This window comes from Physeter macrocephalus, chromosome 3, assembly GCF_002837175.3.
Source record: "Physeter macrocephalus isolate SW-GA chromosome 3, ASM283717v5, whole genome shotgun sequence".
NCBI lineage: Eukaryota > Metazoa > Chordata > Mammalia > Artiodactyla > Physeteridae > Physeter > Physeter macrocephalus.
This window is the reverse complement of record NC_041216.1, coordinates 10,629,424-10,650,306: the sequence shown is the minus strand read 5'-3', so window position 1 is coordinate 10,650,306 and position 20,883 is coordinate 10,629,424. Positions and strand designations below refer to the sequence as shown.

Below are 20,883 nucleotides of genomic sequence, written 5' to 3'. Positions count from 1 at the left end.
CACCTAGAGGGGTGGGATAGAGAGGGTGGGAGGGAGACGCAAGAGGGAGGGGATATGGGGATGTATGTGTATGTATAGCTGATTCACTTTGTTATAAAGCAGAAACTAACACACCACTGTAAAGCAATTATATTCCAATAAAGATGTTAAAAAAAAGAATATTAACTGTATCTTATAAGTTAACATACTAGGTTCTAATAGAATTTTGACATTATTAATAAAACTTGTTGCAATTACAAAAAAAATGTCAACAGGAGATAGCTGTGAATGTTGGCATTATGGGAATTTTTATTTCTTCCTTATTTTCTATGATAAACACATACTAGTTTTTTTATTAAAAATTAATGTTTTGAGTGGTGTTTGCAAAGACAATGTAATAGCACTTCTAATGTAATTATAGTACCAAATAGTGGTCAATCACACAGGCAGCTCATTGGTTCCTATCCCAGTTCTACTAATCTGCTGTTTGGTCTTGACATAGTCACTTTACCTGTCTGAGCCTCAGTGCCCACAACATTAAAATGGGTATACATCATTAGCATCTACCTTGTATGGTGGTTAGGAAGATGGAAGATAAAGAGCTCGGGAATATACCCAGCTCATGGTAGGCAGGCCAGCTGCTATTACTGCTGTGATGCTAGCGGGGAATGTGCACAAGCAAGCAGTCCAGCAAGCTCTCCAGACAGACTGTCTGGGTCTGCATCCTGGCTTTGTCATTTACCAGCTGTGGGACCTTGGGCCTGTAACCTTACCTCTCTGGGCTTCCGGTGAAGACTAAACCAAAAGCACTTAGCACATAATACATATTCAATCAATGTGATAAAAATTTAACTATGTGACTACTATATATAAAATAGATAACCAACAAGGACCTACTGTATAGCACAGGGAACTAACTATACTCAATATTTTGTAATAATCTATAAGGGGAAAGAATCTGAAGAACAATATATATACATATATATGTATATATATATGTGTATATATATATCACTGAATTGCTATGCTGTACACTTGAAACTAACATGATATTGTAAATCAAATACTTAAATAAAAAAAATTCAACTATGTGAGAAATATACATCAAACACAGGTAATGCCATCTTCTGCCTTTGGTGTACAAACATGTTAGCTATGATTATTTATAAAATGACAAATATTACTATCAGTAAAAGAACAATGGAAAGGGAAGCAGTGAATACAGGGAACACAGCCAGGCACTGCCTCCCTTGCTGTGTGAGCTTAGAGACGTTTAATAACTTCTCTGAGCCTCAGTTTCCCCAACTGGAAATACAGGGCTAATGCCTGTCTCATAAGGCTATTATAACACTCAAGAAAAAGCAAATTTAACATAAATGGATTTACCTTGTGCCTTATGCTAGGCACGTTAGTTTACACCATCATCTCATTTAACCCTCAAAACCAGGGGTCCTCATCCCCCGGCCACAGAAAGGTACTGGTCTGTGGCCTGTCAGGAACCAGGCTGAACAGCAGAAGGTGAACGGCGGCTGAGCGAGCGAAGCTTCATCTGTATTTACAGCCGCTCCCCATTGCTCGCATTACTGCCTGAGCTCCGCCTCCTGTCAGATCAGCGGTGGCATTAGATTCTCATAGGAGCGTGAGCCCTACTGTGAACTGCGCAGGCGTGGGATCTAGGTTGCGCGCTCCTTATGAGAATCTAATGCCTGATGATCTGAGGTGGAGCTGAGGCGGTGATGCTAGCACTGGGGAGCGGCTACAAACACAGATTATCATTAGCAGAGAGGTTTGACTGCACAGAGGCCATAATAAATCAATTTCTTGCAGACTCATATCAAAACTCTATCAGTGAGTGGCAAGTGAAAACAACCTAAGGGCTCCCACTGATTCTGCACTATGGTGAGTTGTATAATTATTTCATTATATATTACAATGTAATAATAATAGAAATGAAGGGCACAATAAATATAATGCACTTGAATTATCCCGAAACCATCCCCTGACCCCGGTCCGTGGAAAAATTGTCTTCCACGTAACTGGTCCTTGGTGCCAGAAAGGTTAGGGACTGCTGCTCAAAACAACCCTATCGGGGCTTCCCTGGTGGCGCAGCGGTTGAGAGTCCACCTGCCGATGCAGGGGACACGGGTTCGTGCCCCAGTCCGGGAAGATCCCACATGCCGCGGAACGGCTGGGCCCGTGAGCCATGGCCGCTGAGCCTGCGCGTCCGGAGCCTGTGCTCCACAATGGGAGAGGCCACAACAGTGAGAGGCCTGTGTACCACAAGAAAAAAAACCAAAAACCAAAAAAAACCCATTGGGGCTTCCCTGGTGGTGCAGTGGTTAAGAATCCGCCTGCCAATGCAGGGGACACGGGTTCGAGCCCTGGTCTGGGAAGATCCCACATGCCACGGAGCAACTAAGCCCGTGCACCACAACTGCTGAGCCTGCGCTCTAGAGCCCGTGAGCCACAACTACTGAGCCCCCGTGCTGCAACTAATGAAGCCCATGCGTCTAGAGCCCGTGCTCCTCAACAAGAGAAGCCACTGCAATGAGAAGCCCGCTCACCTCAACGAAGAGGTGCCCCCGCACCGCAGGGGGGCACCTTTCTCTAAAGGCCACGAGGGCCCCCGTGCTGCAACTAATGAAGCCCATGCGTCTAGAGCCCGTGCTCCTCAACAAGAGAAGCCACTGCAATGAGAAGCCCGCTCACCTCAACGAAGAGGTGCCCCCGCACCGCAGGTAGAGAAAGGCCACGAGGAGCAACAAAGACCCAACACAGCCAAAGAATAATAATAATAATAAAATAAAATAAATTTTAAAAAATAAAATATAGGATGTGGATGTGTGTAGGTTATATGCAAATATTATGAAAAAAAAAACCAACCCCATTAAATTGGAATTAGTATTCCCTTTTTACAGATGAAGCAGGTTAAAAAATATTCCAGGGTCACTCAACAAGGAAGTGGGCAGAGATAAGATTTCAATTCAGGACACACTGACTCCAAAAGATGATGATGCCCTTCCTATCTCAACCTCTCAGACTCAACCTACCAGTTTGGGGCAGTCTCCTGGGCTGGATTCCTCTGCCTGGTCCTGGTTGGAGTCGTCTGGGCATCTGTCAGTGCCCTGGTCCTGGGCATAGGGCACCGGGCCCCTTCTCAACTGTTTAGCACACTTGGATCTTCTCTGCCCCTTGGATGGTCCTGAGCTAGCCTTGCTGGCTACAGGCTGCAGGGCAGCAGCGAGTCCCTGTCCTGGCATCCCCCCAGACACTGGCTGAGCCTTGACCTCCAGCTCCTCCTGGTTGTGTGAGGTGGCAGGGCCATCACCACCGCCAGGCCCCACGATGTGTCTGGCTTCTTGCTGCTCTGTGGAAGACTTTCCGGACACTCCCAGGCACAGTACAGGGTTCTGTGGAGGATCCCGGGCAGCTGGCTGAAGGGACTCGCCTCCACTGGGCAGTGGGGACCTGACAGGGTCACAGGGGCTACCTGGCTGGGTCCCGCCCTCTGCAGTGGGCAAATATTCAAACTTCTCAATCCCTGGGGCACAGCTCATCCAACTTCCACCTGGATCTCCAGGCCCACACCCAGTGTCCTTGCAAGAGAGAGGACTGCAAGGGCCTCCCAAGGACTCCACGTCAGCACCTTGTGGGGAGTCTCCCACAGACTGGGGCTTGTCCCCACCAGGGCTCTGACCAAGCCACAAGATGTCATCAGCCCCCTCCTCATCCTCTGAGGGGGCCTCAGACCTCCTGCTTTTCTGTCTTGTTCCCACGGACACACTACAAAGATTCCTGGGCCAGCTTCCAGCTAAGATGTCGTGCATTGTAACCTGGAGCCTCTTGGAGGCCTGAGCCCTCCCGTGGGCAGGCACTGTGGGCGGCTGGATGTGGAGCCTGGGGCCGGGCACCGAATCCTGGCTCTCTCCCATAGCTTGCAGCCCCAGGACCACCAGGTAGGCCTTGGCCTCCAGGCTAGTCCCAGGAGCACCCACTACCTGGGAGCTGGCATCTTGATGAGCCTCTTCTCTGAGGACCCTCTTCCTGCTGCCCGCCCAAACTGGGGTCCCAGAGCTCTCTCCTGGCAGGTCTGGTGCCAGGCCTACCATGGAGCTGGTTTCTTCCATATCCTCCTGGAAAAGCCCACAGCTGTTGTGCAGACTGAGAACGGGGTCCTCTGTGCTGGAGCCTTCTGCAGCTGCCTCCTGAGACATGTCTGCCCACCGACAGGGGCCCAAAGCAGAAGGCAGGCCCTGTGAGGAGACAGAAAGGGACTTCATCACGAAGGGTCTGACCCGCCAGCCCACTCAGGACACCAGGCCAGTGGGAACCTGGGAGGCAGCCTCCCTTACAGGTGGCACCACCAGGTACTGATGTAAGCACCCCAGGTGAGGGAGGGGAGGCCTGTCTCCAAGCAGGGTTGAGCTACGTCCACCTTTAAGGTCTTTCCCTCTCTGAGAGTTCACACTTTTGCTTAAATGGGCCATAATAACGCAGCTATCATTTATTAATTAGTTACTTCTGTGCATTATTTCATTTCATGCTGGCAGCCACAGGTGAGGAAACTGAAATTCAGTGACTCGCCCAAGGATATGCGCAGATAAGAAGTGGAAGAGCCGGGATTCTCTCCCCAACAGAAAGCCCAGACCTAAACCACTCTGAACCAAGCAGACACGTAATGAGGTTAATTCCCATCACCCTGACCGCCCCCGCCTCACATCGGGCCGGGTCTGATAGACACTCCAGTCAGGGTCCCAGGCCTGACCCGGTAGTCCCCCACCGGCCCACACGCTCTCACCAGGGGTCTCGGCTCCACCTCTCGGGGTTCCACCCCCAACTGTAAAGGGCCTGAGAGCACGTGAGGCGGGAAGCCCTGAGGGAGGGATGGGGGCGGAGTCTGTTGATACGTAAAGGGCGGTACCCCAAGCGTGCTGGCGTCCCTTTTCCGGCAGAGGGCGCTCTCCCCCACCGAGGGCTTCCCGGAGGAGGTGCCTGGTGACGAAGGACCTTGAATGCCTGCCTGCCTGCCTGCTTGCCTGCCTGCCTGAGAGTTTAAACTTGATCATAAGGCGATGGGGAGTTACTGAAAGTGCCTGAACCTCTAGAGGAATGTCAGAATCAGATCTAAATTTTTGCTCAATTATTTATTTTAATTATTGTTATCTCAAATATAATTCATATAGATGAAAATGCACATCCGATGCAATGCCCAACAGAGAGATTAGAAATAAAAAGCTAAAACTGTCGTCTCACTCCCCAACTCTTGGGACCAACCTTCCTTCCTTCCTTTCTTTCTTTCTTTCTTCCTTCCTTCCTTCCTTTCTTTCTTTCTTTCTTTTTCTTTCTTTCTTTTCTTTCTTTCTTCTCTCTCTTTTTTAAAAATTCATATAACTATGAATAATATACTCCTGCCTCTATTACTTGGTTTATTAATGTTAACAGTATCTATTGACTACCTGCTGTGAGATTTCATTAATCAACCTTTCCCCCTTTCTCCTCCAAGTTTTTGTTTTTATATTTATCTTTTTTTTTTTTTCCATTGGTTGCTGTTACAGTCTTCCCTCTGTATGGGGGATTCGGTTACCCAACCCCCAGGCATACCAAAATTCCCGAATGCTCAAGTCCCTTATATCAAATGGCACAGCATTTGTATGTAACCTATGTACCTCTTCCCGAATACTTTGTCATCTCTAGATTATTTATAATACCTTGTAGAATGTAAATGCTGTGTAAATATTTTGCATGTGCCCAGCAAATTCAAGTTTTGCTTTTGGGAACTTTCTTGAAATTTTTTAAAAAATATTTTCCATCTGAGGTTGGTTGAATCCAGATCTGGAACCAGAACATATGGAGGGTCAACTGTATCAGTTTAAATAATAGTCTTAAATGTCTGTTTCTTCTTTAGATTGTATCTCTTGACTCTCCTGTGTGAAATGAATAAGTTCCCTTGATTTCCCCTCCCCGATTCTGCCTTCCTCCATCAACTCAGCCTTAACTTTTGCTTTAAGGTTGTTAGCATGTACATTCTCTCTTGTAAACATAATTCAGTCTGCCATACTTTGCCTGTATGTATTCCTTAACATTGAAAACCAAATGACATTTATAACATTATGACTATGTAAATACTTTCATTTCAGAACCAGGGATTTGATAGACCTCACTGAGAGGGAGATGGAATTCCCCAGCACTAAAGCTGTGACATGTGAGGCTGAGAAGCTTCCAGGTCAATGAATTACTACACCCAGTTAGAGTGAATACATTTAGATATATGTAGATTAACATGGATGTATCTCAAAGACATAATGTTGAATTAAAAAAGCAAATGTTGGGCTTCCCTGGTGGCGCAGTGGTTGAGAGTCCACCTGCCGATGCAGGGGACCTGGGTTCGTGCCCCGGTCCGGGAGGGTCCCACATGCCGCGGAGCAGCTAGGCCCGTGAGCCATGGCCACTGAGCCTGCATGTCCGGAGCCTGTGCTCCGCAACGGGAGAGGCCACAATAGTGAGAGGCCCGCGTACCGCAAAAAAATAATAATAAATAAATAAATAAATAAATAAGAAAATGTTAGTGAGGGAAACTGAGTGCTGGGTATATGGAAACTCTCTATACTAATCTTCAATATTTTTCTTTAAATCTAAAACTCTTCTAGAAAATAAATTTTAATTTAAAAAAAAAGGAAGTTGTAGTGTGATCCATATTGAAAACTCTCATGATATGGCTGCCAGGGTCACAAATGAGGTAAGAGTTGAGATTGGATGTCACCAATGACCACAATTACTGCTCTAAAGAAAAAAATTTGGGGAGTGAGATGACCTCCCACTATGGAATGTCCTGGCCATGATGGCAGAGACATGGACCAGGGCCCCTAAGACCAAGTGGACTGTTATTCTGGTCCATTCAGATAATGGATGTCTCCCACCACTGGGCAAAGAAAGGGGGAATGAAGGTACCACATGGTACAGAGGATAAAAGGACAATGGTGGCTAATACAAATAGTGCTACTTCAAGCCAGGGACTGGTCTAAATCCTTAACCTATATTAATCCTATGTTTACCTCTTTTAATTTACCTATATTAATTCTTACACCAAGTCTAAGAGGTAAATACTGTTATTATCCCTATTTCATTTTTTAAAATGTATTTATTTTTATTATTTATTTTATTTTTGGCTGCGTTGGGTCTTCGTTGCTGTGCGCGGGCTTTCTCTAGTTGCAGCGAGCGGGGGCTACTCTTCCTTGCGGTGCGCGGGCTTCTCATTGCGGTGGCTTCTCTTGTTGGAGAGCACGGGCTCTAGGCACGCGGGCTTCAGTAGTTGTGGCTCGCGGGTTCTAGAGCGCAGGCTCAGTAGTGGCGCATGGGCTTAGTTGCTCCAAGGCATGTGGGATCTTCCCGGACCAGGGCTCGAACCCGTGTCCCCTGCATTGGCAGGAGGATTCGTAACCACTGCGCCACCAGGGAAGTCCCTAGATTTTCTACTCCTTATAACATTTGGTGAAATTCATTGGAAAATTATATGGTGCCATTTGGTGAATGAGACATTTTACTACTACCTTCATTTATTAAATGACTATTGGTTTGTTCAGTTCTATTTGTTTTTGAAATAATTTTAGCAATTTATATTTTCCTAAAATTTGTCCATTTTATCAAGGTTTTCAAATTTAATGGCACAAAGTTGTCCATAGTATTCCATGATTCAAAAGATCTCTGTTGTATCAGAGTTATATTCCCCTTTTCATTCCTAATAATGTTTATTTGGGCTTGTTCTCTTTCTCTCCTGATCAGTCTTTCTAGGGTGTTTTTCAAAGAATTAGACTTTTGTTTGTTATCTCTGTTTTTCTGTTGTTGTTGTCATTATATATATACATATATATATATTTTTTGGCCGCACCACACAGATTGTGGGATCTTAGTTCCCCAACCAGGGATTGAACGTGGGCCCCAGCAGTGAAAGTGCCGAGTCCTAACCACAGGACCGCCAGGGAATTTCCATTGTCATTATATTTTCTACTTCCTTATCTTCTGCTCTTTCTTTCATTACTTGATTTCTTCAACTTCCTTTGGTTTACTATTGTTCTTTTAATTCCTTCTTAACCTGAACCTTCAGCTCATTTTAAAAACTATTTTTATTCATAATTAATTCATTTAATGCTATACATTCTTCTCTAAGTACTTCTTTAGCTGCGTCCTACAAGCCCTCATAGGTAATGGTGATGCTTTTATCGTCATTCAGCTATAAGTATTTTATAATTTGTTATAATTTACTCTCTTATTCATGGATAATTTAGAAGTTTATGTGTGCATTTAGGGTTCAAATAAATGAAAAAATTAAAGCTACCTGTTATTATTGAAAATAAATGTAATTTTACTGCATTGTGATGAGATAAAACGGTATATAATGTTGACTTTGAGAAATGTTTAAGATTTCCTTTGTGAGCCGTTAATATTTGTTGTGTGCTTCAACTACTGAGCCCGAGTGCCACAACTACTGAAGTCCACACGCCTAGAGCCCGTGCTCCGAAGCAAGAGAAGCCACCGCCATGAGAAGCCCGCACACCTAAACGAAGACCCAACACAACCAAAAATAAACAAATAAAAAAAAATAAAATGAAATAAAATTTAAAAATATTTGTGTGCTTGAAATAATGTAAATTCTCAGTTTAATAGTGTAAGCTTTTCTTACCTCTTTATATATTAAAGGTTTATAACCACATTTTCAAATCCATAGTAATCTATAGTAATCTGAATCTGTAGAAATCAGCATTCAGTGCACAAGACAGAAACCACTCCAGGTATTTTAAGCAAAATGAGCATTAAATTTTTAGAGTCATTGGAAGGGCTGTAGGAGTGCACTTGAGGTTGGGTCTCTGGGATGCTATCTATCCCTAGAACCACGTTTATGATACACTGTTGTAACAAGCCAAAGAGTGGGACACAAGCACTGCCAACACTGACACTGCTTCCTAACATTCACAAAACCAGAGGCCAGTCATTGGCACAGAAAAACTCGATGGCTCTAGGATTGTGCTTGTAAGCAATAACAGCCCAAGGAAAAGGATAATGATCTCTGCCTCTCATCCACCTTCTAGATCTTGCACTGTGGCACCAAGTGGTGGAAACTAATCCACATCTGGAACATTAGCTGTAAGAGACTCTGGGAAACAGTTTTCAGCTTTCTGCACACTAGGGTGTGGGAATAGATGCCGAGTGAGTGCTTCCACATTTTCCTCTATAATATATTAATTTTTCATCTACATGATCTATCAATTTCTGAGAGATGTGTTTTTAAATCTCACACCATTATTGTGGACTTGTCAATTTCTCCCTTTACTTCAGTACGTTCCTGTTGTATATACCTCAAAACACTTTTTAAAGTGCATACAAATTCATAAATAATTTTAAATCTTTTTGGTACATTATAACTTTCATCAGTGCCAAATGTTCTTCTTTCTTCCTATTAATGTTATTTTGCTTTAATTCAGTTTTTCTGATATTAATATGAATACATTTCTGCCTTTCAGTCAGTACTTACCTGGTGTAATTTTTCTATTATTTTCAACCTTTATGTGTAGTTTTGCTTTTCACTATTCGTCTTGTAAATGGCATATAGTTAGGCTTTAGAAATCCAATCAGAGCCTCTTTGTCTCCCATTAGTGTGTTTTACCTATTCATATGATTGGGACGACTGATATATTTGGTCTTATTTCTCCCATTGCTCTTTATGCTTTCTTATCGCGAATTCTCTGCTTTATTTTTATTCCTTTTTGCCTTCTTTAGGACTTGTCAAATTATACTTACCCCCTTTATTTTCCTCCACCAGATTTGAAATTATATTTTCCTATTTCTAAACTTTAACAGTTACCCTTAAATTTATAACATATGAACTTTCATTTATATTTATCCAAGAAAGTCTACATTGACATTTTTGTTCTTCTCCCGAGTAAGACAATTTCCTTTAACATGATTTCACCCCTCCTAAAACATCTCCATTTCTTTGCTATTTTAATTTCACCCTTTTTTCCCCTTCTTTTTTTTTTTTTTCCGGTACGCGGTCCTCTCACTGTTGTGGCCTCTCCCGTTGCGGAGCACAGGCTCCGGACGCGCAGGCTCAGCGGCCATGGCTCACGGGCCTAGCCGCTCCGCGGCATGTGGGATCTTCCCGTACCAGGGAACGAACCCGTGTCCCCTGCATCGGCAGGCGGACTCTCAACCACTGTGCCACCAGGGAAGCCCCTGCCAGTGCTTTTGTGCCAACAGGAACATTCTTATATCTCCTGATGTACCTGGTAAGATTATCTGTTGAATATGGAGCTAGGAGTGGAATTGCTGGGTCATAGTTGTCTTAGTTTGGGTCCCCTAAAGCAGAGCCTGAGACAAAAGGGATGCTGATAATTTATTTCAGGAGTCATGCCAGGAAGCAGGAGAGAGTGGGACAGGGAAGGAGGAAAATACAACATAAGGGAGAAATATTGAGGTGACTGCTGGGGGCTGGTTCCCAGAATTGTGGGCCTGAAGGATGGACAGCAGGGGCATTTATCTGCAGGCTCCTGAGCCCCATTGATCAAGGGATGCCTCCGGGATGTTAACTTCCCTACATTTCTAGGCTGTGCTTGTGGATGGGCTGAGTGCTGCCACCCCCAGCCACCCAGTGGAGAAAACCCTGGGCAGAAAACAGAAAAATGTGTACCTTTGCTGTGTGGGGAGCTGTCAGCACACGTGAGTCCTGAGCTGGGCGGACGGGGATTACAGTTGCGGCTTAAAGGTGAACTAAGGGGATGTGACACTGGCATCAGAGGCGACTACTAGATAGGATGGGTGAATGTTGGAGTTTACACACTAATGTCCGACTGTGTTCCTAAGTAGTTGTGCCAACTTACACTCCCACCACCAACGTGGGAGAAACCCAATGATTCTGCATCCTAAAAGTGCCGTTTTCTCGCTTCTTAATGACCACTTTCTTTTTTTAAATTTTATTTTATTTTATTGAAGTATAGTTGATTTACAATGTGTTTATTTCTGCTGTACAGCAAAGTGACCCAGTTATACATATATATACATTCTTTTTCATATTCTTTTCCATTATATTTTATCATGGGATATTGGATATAGTTCCCTGTGCTATACAGTAGGACCTTGTTGTTTATCCATTCTATATATAATAGTTTGCATCTGCTAATCCCAAACTCCCAATCCATCCCTCCCCCAACCCCCTCCCCCTTGGCAACCAAAAGTCTGTTCTCTATGTCTGTGAGTCTGTTTCTGTTTCATAGATAAGTTCACTTGGGTTAATGACCACTTTCTAATTCTTAGTAGCCTGCCTCTCTCTCTCTCTCTCTCTCTCTCTCTTTCTCTCCTTCTTCTTTCTTTCCTGCGATAAATATTTTTTGGGGGGGTCACATATTTCCTTTACATTTAAAAAAAAATTTATTTATTTAATTATTTTTGACTGTGTTGGGTCTTCGTTTCTGTGTGAGGGCTTTCTCTAACTTGTGGCGAGCGGGGGCCACTCTTCATCGTGGTGCGCGGGCCTCTCACTGTCGCGGCCTCTCATTGCGGAGCACAGGCTCCAGACGCGCAGGCTCAGTAGTTGTGCCTCACGGGCCCAGTTGCTCCGTGGCATATGGGATCCTCCCAGACCAGGGCTCGAACCCGTGTCCCCTGCACTGGCAGGCAGATTCTCAACCACTGTGCCACCAGGGAAGCCCACCTTTACATTTTTAAGGAAAAACAAATCTTTTATTTTTTCAAGGAGTAGTTTATCTGTTGAGAGTGTCAATTGCCTGGGACTTCCCTGGTGGTCCAGTGGGTAAGACTCTGCGCTCCCAGTGCAGGGGGCGTGGGTTCGATCCCTGGTTGGGGAACTAGATCCCACATGCATGCTGCAACTAAGAGTCTGCATGCCGCAACTAAGACCCGGCGCAGCCCAAAATAAATAATAATTTTTAAAAAAGAGAGTGTCAATTGCTACAGAAGAACCTGGAAATATAAAGACTAAGCAAAGGCCCAGCGTATCACTTGTATGTGGAATTGAAAGTATGACACAAATGAACTTATTTACGAAACAGAAATAGACTCCCACACACATAGAAAACAAACTTATGGCTACCAAAGGGGAAAGGGGGTGGGGGAGGGATAAATTAGGAGTTTGGGATTAGCAGATATAAACTACTATATATAAAATAAACAAGAGGGCCCTACTGTATAGCACAGGGAACTATATTCAATATCCTATAATAAACCATAATGGGGAAAAGAAAAAAAAGAAAGAAAGGGCCCATCGTGAAGCCCGGGGGGTATTGGTGACTCCAGCAGGAGTGGCTGGGCTGGGTGTGTGGGTAAGGGGTGAGGGCTGAGTTGATCAAAACTCAGAGGGATAAGGGGTGGGGTGACAGAGGAAACCAAGCTGGCAGTTTGATAGCAAAAGGAAGGAGAGAATTGCAAGGTCAAGGGGAGAGGATTTCCAGAAAAGGGAGCATTGAGTTTACGGCCAAGTGAGAAGGAAGCAGGGAAGAGGGGATGATGGAGATGCAGGAGCAAGGGGCTGCCTCAGTGTTTAGAGCACGTGGGCAGTACAGCTCTCTCCTCTTGCGCAAAGAGCAGTGACTTTGGAGCCAGCCAGATGTAGGTTCAAATCCCAGGGCTGCCATTAATGAGAGGGCGGCAATGCACCTGGCAGAGTGACGTGAGGAGCACCTAGACCAGTAGCTACTCAACACTTGGTGGTTCTTTCCCTCCCTTCCCCCTCCCAAAGTATCCAGGCCCAGTCTAGATTGGCAAGCTGGGAGGCGACACTTGGCTGAGTGGGCTGCAGGGCCAGAAATTCCATGCATCGGAGGAAGGGAAGGGGATGGAGAGAGCTGAGGCCTGGAGCCCAGATGGGAAGAAACAGAGGGGCTCCTGAGAATCAGGGAGAGACAGGGTGCTGATGGAGGAGGCCGAGGTGCTGCTCGTATGGCAGAGAAGTTGCCACTGATTGAGGGCTCCGGGGTTGGGCCTTCCTGGCTGGGCACCAGCCGAGTGAGTGGATGTGGAGTCCTGACACAAAGGGCTTTGTCCTCCCAGTCCAAGAGGCGCCATCTCCACTCCCAGCCTCTAGCCAGCCGCTGTGACCCACGCTGGGTTTCTGCCCCACCTGGTCCTCCTCCTACATCCCCCTCCCAGTGTCCTGGGGTCCATCCACTGAGTGCTCCCAGCCAGAAACCTGGAAGTCAGGCTTACCTCCCATCAGCCGTAAGGTCTGTCAGTTCCACCTTTCCCTCTGCTTTTCCCAGCAGTTCCCAGGGTTGGGGGCCTTCCTGGGGCACCAGGCAGCTCTCATCTGGCAGGATTCCCTCCAGTCAATTACTCAACAGGCTGGGCCTTGGCTCTGCTGTTTGCCTCTGGCTACCACACTGGATTCCACTATGGATTCATCTAGGGGGAAGCTCAGTCTTCACTCCCTGAGATGAGCTGATTTTTGTAAATTGGCTTCTCCAGCAGCTGGGGAGGGCCAGAGAGGACAAAGTTCATTTTCCATGGATGCCTTTGTGCACTTTCTTCCACCTGGCTTCACAAGCTGTGGAACCCAGGGAATGAAGGGACTGATCTGGACCACACTGAGCAGCCAGGAGGGGAGCCCCTGGAGGGAGAACAGAAGTCACTGGGAACTAAGCTTCCCCGGAGGCACCCCCTGCACGGCCAGTTCCCGGCCAGCTCCTGCCAGCCAGCAGCAGCACTCCTGCTGTGCACTGCGCGCCCCAGCCCCAGAGATCTTCAGCAGAAGGCAGTGGGGCTGCTCGCTCATAGGTCACCGTGCTGTCCCCTCCACCGAGCCCAGCCTGGACGGGCCTCGGGCTCAACATCGCTCCGCCTCCCAGGTTCCCTGATTTGCTGAAGGACATGTTCCAGGTTGTTGACTCATGAACTGGAAAACCAGAAGCAGACCCTCTGGGCCCCAGGCAAGAGGCTCCAGAACACAAGGATGCAGCCCCTCGTCCTGAGGCTTGGTCTCGTCTGAAGGTGGAGATACACCACTGTATCTCAGGACTCTGCTGAGGCTGCCAGCTGCCTGGACCCCAGCCCCAGGGACCTCCTCTAGGCACTTTTGCTCCTCTGACTCCAGGTCATGCCACTGGACACTGTGAACTCTGTAGCCAGGGATCCCAGTCAAGGTTGCTGGGCACTGCTGGGCCTCTGACAGATCCCTCCCAAGATGCTGCTTGAGCCCGGCTCCCCCTCTAAGACCTGGGCCATGGTTGAAGGGACTGGATTTCCTGTGCCTCTGAGCTCCTAGCAGCTGAGGCGATCAATGGCCAGATGCTCCAGGGTTCCTGGTCCCCATCCCACAGGGTCGTGGACAGACGCAGTCAGCAGTAACCCTGGGCTGTGGCCGCTGCAGGTGGACATGCCTGTGTTTATGTAAAGCTGCTGGCACCCTGCCCAAGACTGCTGATGGACACACGTCGTATCAACATGACTGCTTAGCACTGTCGACCTTGATCACCTGGCTGAGGTTGCGTTTGCCAGGTTTCTCCACTGAAAACGTTACTCTGTGCCCCCCACCCCATGGTACTCAGGAAGGCGGTACTGTGTGTAGCCCAGTAGCCCACACCTAAGCAGTGAGGAGTTATGCTCCACCTCCCTGCGGGCGGAATAGCTACATAAATTATTTGGAATTCCACATGGGACATTTGTCTCTTCTTAATCATTTATTTACATCATTTATTCAATCATTTATTTGTATCCATAAGGACTCATGGATATTTATTGTACACTTTGGGTGGTGGTAATCCAATGCTACTTTATTTCTTTTGTCACTCAAACTGGTCCAGCTTTGGTCACCGGGAGCTCTTTCAATTGGCTCCTATGTCCCTTTGACATGTGACGTACCCCCATTATTGTATGTGTGTCAGAGGACGGGTATATTTCCTATCTCCTTGGAGACTTTTGATGTCAGATATCAGATGCAGCTGAGACTCAGACTGACCCATCCCCCTTCACTCACCCCTGCCCCTTGCTACTGGGCTTCCACAACCCGAGCTCCGGCTGCACCTCTGACCATGAGGGACCTCGAAGCTGCTGGACACACCTGAACTTTGGACCCTGCCCTTTCCTCCCTCCCCAGCCACTGCCCTGCAGAAACAATGCCCTTTCCCCTGGTTGAGTCTGTCTGCCAGTTCCGGCCCCAGAAAACTTTGTAACCATAGTGACGTAACTGCTGTCCTCAGTGTGTGTGAATAAACTTATTTAAAGAACAAAACAAAGTAAAAATTCTGCCTCTCTGTGATCTTTGCAACCTACCTTATCTTCTTCATTCCTGGACTTTAGATAAATGTCCTTTTGCCTAAAACTGTTTTTGTTACTCGCCCTCCCAACTGGTCAGGGTAACATCAAGGTCTCTGCAATCAGCCAGACTCGGATTCCAATCCTAGTGGCCCTGGGCAGTTACTTGACCTCTCAATACCTCAGTTTTCTCATCTGCAAAAGAGAAATAATAATAGCCTCCAAACAGCTACCATTGAATGAGCCCCCCAAAGTATATTAGGTGATAAACTTATGAGATGCACCTAATACTCCTAACACACATAGTAGGTGCTCAATAAACGGAAGCTATTATCTGGGATTCAAGATCTTACTGAAGCTTGCCCTGCTCTAGGCCTTGGCCTCATCTTCCTTCTCAACCCAAATCTCACTAGACTATTCACTGTTCCCCAAAGAGGCCTTGCACTTCACACTTCCCTGCCTTTGCCTGTGCTGTTCCCTCTGCCAGACTTTCTTATCTGGAGACTCCCAGGTTGGAAAGAGCATGGACTTAAGAGTCCCACAAACCTGGGTGTAATCTGCATTTGGACCCTGACCCTGCAGCTTATCAGCCATGTGACCTCAAGCGAATTCTCTAACCTCTTCAAGCCTTATTTTCCTTACTCATAAAATGATGATGATAATAGTAGTCATTTCATAGGAATGTTGTAAAGATTTCAGTAGATAATCCATGTGAAGCATGTCGCGTAATGCCCAGCACACAGAAAATACTTAATAAATGGTCCCTGTCTCTCTTCTTACTAATATCAGGCAGCCAGAAATTGCCTGCTCTGCCAGGCTTTGTTTATTGATGGATTCAAGGCTAAAAATAGAACTGCAGCCTTGGGGAGTAGGTCCTTCTGGAGCTGGGAATTGACGCCCTTGGTACGGTGGATGGGGAAGGAGCCAGCTTCTCCCTCTGGGGGCTGCTCAGAGAAACACAAATCTTAGTGCCTCTGGCCTTTCTCCGTTATTCCCAGGGCAGGCATGTGGAGGCTGGACCAGCCCAGGGTGACGAGCTCTCCTAGCAGAGGGCTCTGCAATTCCACAAGCTGGCTTCTAACGACAGAGCTGACATTCACTGGCTCTGTGACCTTGGGGTGGCAACTTTCCCTCTCTGAGGATCATTACTACTCCTAGCCTGGGAAACTGGCTGAATGGTAATAACAAACAGCTTACATGCACAGGGGCATTGAAGCCAAGGACCAGCTCTAGGACTTTGGGTAATGCCTCCCCTCTCTGAGCCTCGGTTTCCATATCTCTGAAATACTCACCGTAGTTCTGACCCTACAAGGCTGTCATGAGTGTCTAGAGAGTCCATGGCCAGCAGTCGCTGACAGCAGTGGAACCTGATGGGAACCTGAGTTATCTAATGGTGCATCTTCCCACCTGAGGGTGTAAGGAGCTGAGACAGAAATTCATTTGAGCTGTCTGTAGCTATTGATCCACCAGCTTTGGAAAATGCAAAGAAATGCATCCAGCAGAAAAACACCTCATGTCTTTTGCTGCTAACAGGCAGGCCCTGCCAGTTGATAGACCACTTGTGTGCAATCGACTTCCCTTGCTGTCAGTTCAGTGCTCTGGGCGAGTTGTCTTGTCTCCCAGAACAAGATGCTGAGTTAACTAAAGCAGATCCTGAATTGCGGGCAGGAGTCCCCATTTTCCCTTCTGCAGTAGTAGTCTTAACAGTGAGGTCAAGGGCAAACAGCTGGCTTCCAGGGGCATTGAGCCCTCCTTCTCCACAAAGACACAGACGTGGGGGGCTCAGATGGCCCCACAACCTCCAGGCCGCACAACCTGGGTTCTTCCCTTCCTGCAACAGGCCCTGTCAGGAGGTAGCCCTCTCTTATTTCTGACCATGAGATGGATACAGAATTGCGTGACAGTAACATTAACAAAAATACACAATCCCATCACCTTGCAGTCCTCAGGGCAGGAAGATAGTGCAGCAGTTGCTGCAAGAGATCAAGAGCCTGGGCGCCACATGCAAAGGCTTCCTTCCCAGCCACCTGCAAACGGTGTGCCTGACAAGGGGAGAGGAAATGGTGTTCTTCTACGTGAAAGATGGAAGACTGGATGGTCACCTGAGGCCAGCAAGCCCCGTAGGACTGAACCCACTAGGCAGGGGGCGCTGATCCAGTGGCATCTAGGAGGATATGCTGGCTCTGGATTCTCACTCTCCTGGGTTCGGATCTTGGCTCCACCACTGGGGAACCCTGGGCAAACCCCCTGGTTTCCCCGGTGTGCATATTTATTTGTTTGTCGGCATAGTCACAGTATTCTTGCTTGCAGACAGTGGAGTCCACTCTGGCCTATTTAAGTAGAAAGAGAATTTACTTAGGGATGTTAGGCTCATTGGATGATGGAGAACTGAGCTCTAGATGCCGCTCAGGAGCATGTCCAAGAAGCACGTTGCAGAACTTGGACTGATGGGGGAGTTGCTGCTGTCACAGACCCCGGAACCAGTACTGCCTTGGCCACCACCCAGGCCAGCAAAAGTTGTGCCCCACGTGTAGCTGTTCCCACACATAGCCCATCTCTTGGTTGGTTGGTCTCAGGGGGTGAGTGTGATTGGAGGAAAGTAGGTCACACATCTGTATCCTTCAAGGGGGGCTGACTTCTGCTTCCGGAAAGAGAAACTCAAGATATAAGGGCTCATCAACATATAGAAAGGAATTTTTTAAACTGTTAAGCAGTGATGAATGACAAATGTTCAGTACATCTTTCTTGTCTGTTTCCCCCACCTTGAACGAAAGCTCCATGGGGCAGGTATCTTGAAAGTCCCGTTCACCTCTGTATCCCTAGCACCTAACATGGAGCCTGTGATGAATACACAGATAAATAAAATGTGGGTAATGAAAGAACCACCTGTACTCTGAGGCTACTGGCCAAATTACAGTCTCTCAGGGGGGTAACAGCTTCATGCCTTTGGAAAAGCTGCTCCTTCCTTATGGCATGCCCGTTCCTCCACAGCCCCCTGCCTGAGGGTGAAGTTGTCTTCATCTTTCATTTCTCAGTTTCAACACCTCCTCCTGGAGGCCTTCCTTGATGTACAGCTCCATCCCTACCACTGCTGTCCTCACCACCAACCACTCTGGGGATGCCCTGGGGAGCTGGTTTAGTCTGGTGGTTAAGAAGGCAAGCTCTACAGCCCGACTGGCTGATTTCAAATACTGGCTTCAGCTCTTACTAGCTGTTGGAGCTTGGATAAGTCTTGTAATCATTCTGAGGGTCGTTCTCCTCATCTATCAAATGGGGATAATAACTGTATTTAAGTCACAGAGTTGTTGTATGGCTTAAATGAGAGAGTGTATGCAAATTCTTAGAACGGGGCCTGGCACAGAGAGAGAGCTCAGTCTACCGCTGGTGCTGGTGCAACCCTTACTGTTCTGGCACTTACTGGGGCAACATCGTGACTGTGTTCATGTCTGTATCCCCAACTTGAGACCTTCTGGAAATCAGGAGATGGGGTGTCCTTTACTCCCTCCCCCTACCTCTCCATTTGCCTCTCTTACATATGCTGTTTGTTGGTTAAACAATGAACTCAACCAAAGAAATCACAAACACAGAGACTGATAGATGAAACACTTAAAGTTTGCCTATTAGAAAACAACTAAAATTAAACTGTTCCCAGGGAGTGGGGAAAATGGCAAATGGTTAATGTCTATATTATGTAAAGATTTCATACACAGCAATAAAAAATATCTTGAGTTGCTAAGAGATGTCCGGACAAAGGTCATGAGCAGGCAAGTCAGGTGAGGAAATAGAAGGAGTAAGTAAACATGGAAGAATATTCAACCTTCAGTAGGAGAAATACAAATGAGATACCAATGAAAGTAACAAGAATACAGAATACAGAATTCGATACGGAATTATTTACAACACTGAAAAATGTCCAATAGCAGAAGAATGGCTACATAAATAATGACACATTGATTCAGTGGCACGTCCACTATGAAATAATCATGAAAATGTTGAAACAAGTGCTTAGAATACAGTAAGTGCACAAGCAGACTGCAAAATTAAATTTAAAGCATGATCACAAGTGCAAAATGTTCATCTGGACTTGATGAAGGCTTGGCAGAAGCTTTCTGAAAATTTCAAGAAAATGAAAACAGTTGCCTTGATTTTTTTAAAAAAAGAAGCTTTGCTAAGTATCGACCATACACCAGACACTATGCCAAACGGCTTCCACATACGTGATCTCACTTACTTCCCCAACTGCTCCCAAATCCCCATGAGGTAGAAACTGTTCCCCTTTACAGGTTAGGCAACTAAGGCAGAGAGAGGGGGGCAACAGGCTGCCCGAGGCGGTACAGCCAGGAATCGGCAAAGAGGGCTGCCAAGCCTGGTGTGCTGGACTCCAAGCCCAGGCCTCTTTCCAGCACATCAGATGTGTAAGATGGATGGGGTCCAGTGGCTTTTCTTTCTTTTTAAACATTGCCTTTAGTGCTGTTTAAAGGTCCTTTGTGCAATCAAAACACAATTAAAAGAACAACCGAAGCTGTCTCAGGAAGGCAGCTTAGCCCTGTTCCCTCCGGAGAGTTCTGTGGACCAGTGCCCCACCCCGCCACTGGCCGACGCCCTAACAATACCAGGAAACAACCCTGCTGAATCTTCTGTCCCTCTTCATTGGATTAAACACTCCTGGGGAGGCGCCTGGCCTTTCTTCACAAAGACCCTCCTTCCATCCCAGGGAGTCCCAGGAACTCTGGCTACCCCTGCAATGGGGATCCCAGTACTATTGTCAGGATTTCAAAAGGCCAAATGGAAATTGTGCTTTCACCCTGAACAAAGCCTCGTGGGCTACTGAAGTGCCCAGTTTCGCTGCTTGGATGGAATTAGAACAGCATGCGGGGGGGAAAGATCACGATGTGTCCTGACTGTGCACCAGGAGGAAAGGTGATGAGCACTGGAGCATTTGACAGGGTTGTGGAACCCCAGCTGGGAAGTCAGGGAGAGCTCCTTCCGGAGGTGACTTTTTCAGCTGAGATCTGGAGGAGGTGTAGGAGTCAGCCAGGTAAACAGCAGAAGGAAGAGGGAGAAGGATGAGTAAAAGCCCCGAGGCAGGAAAGATCTTGGGCTTTCAAGGAAATGAAAGAGTGCACTGTGGACAGAGTGGAGAGCAATGAAAACGAGACCAGAGAGGTCAACAGAGGCCGATACCGCAGAGTTCACAGACTCGACGGGCAGCCACCGTAGAGGAGAGAAGTGGAAGTATTCATGATGCAGTTGGAACATCTTGTTTGAAAATGATAAAGTTGGTCCTTCCCCACTTCTCTTTCCAGAAAGCAATAAAAAGTGGGGAAAGATGCAAAAGCCATCTTTGAGGGAACCAGGAGAAATCTGACAATGGAATCACAATTCGGTGGAAAAGCAGACAACAGCAGGGCAGGTCGGAAAGGGGCTCAGGAGGAAGCAGAGAATTCATCTTTCAGAGTGAGATGGTGAGGGGCACGACACCAGGGAAATGGAATGGATGGGGTGGGTAGAGGCCCGCATCAGGAGCTTCCCTGGACCTGCTTGGGTTTCATGAAACAGAGGAGTTAAGGCTGAATTAAGAATCACACAGACAGGGCTTCCCTGGTGGCGCAGTGGTTGAGAGTCCGCCTGCCGATGCAGGGGACACGT

The 20,883-nt window shown here is 46.9% G+C and overlaps 1 protein-coding gene across 1 annotated transcript in view; it reads right to left on the bottom strand.

Moving 5' to 3' along the window:
- SPOCD1 (SPOC domain containing 1) overlaps nucleotides 1–20,883 on the bottom strand; it is a 100,840-nt gene that overhangs the window by 25,382 nt on the left and 54,575 nt on the right. Inside the window, exons 3-4 of the mRNA XM_055083215.1 lie at nucleotides 4,086–4,232; nucleotides 3,030–3,389 (exon numbers count right to left, since the gene is read on the bottom strand). Of these exons, the coding sequence (XP_054939190.1) occupies nucleotides 3,030–3,389; nucleotides 4,086–4,232 (507 nt within the window). The remainder of the gene's footprint in view (nucleotides 1–3,029; nucleotides 3,390–4,085; nucleotides 4,233–20,883) is intronic.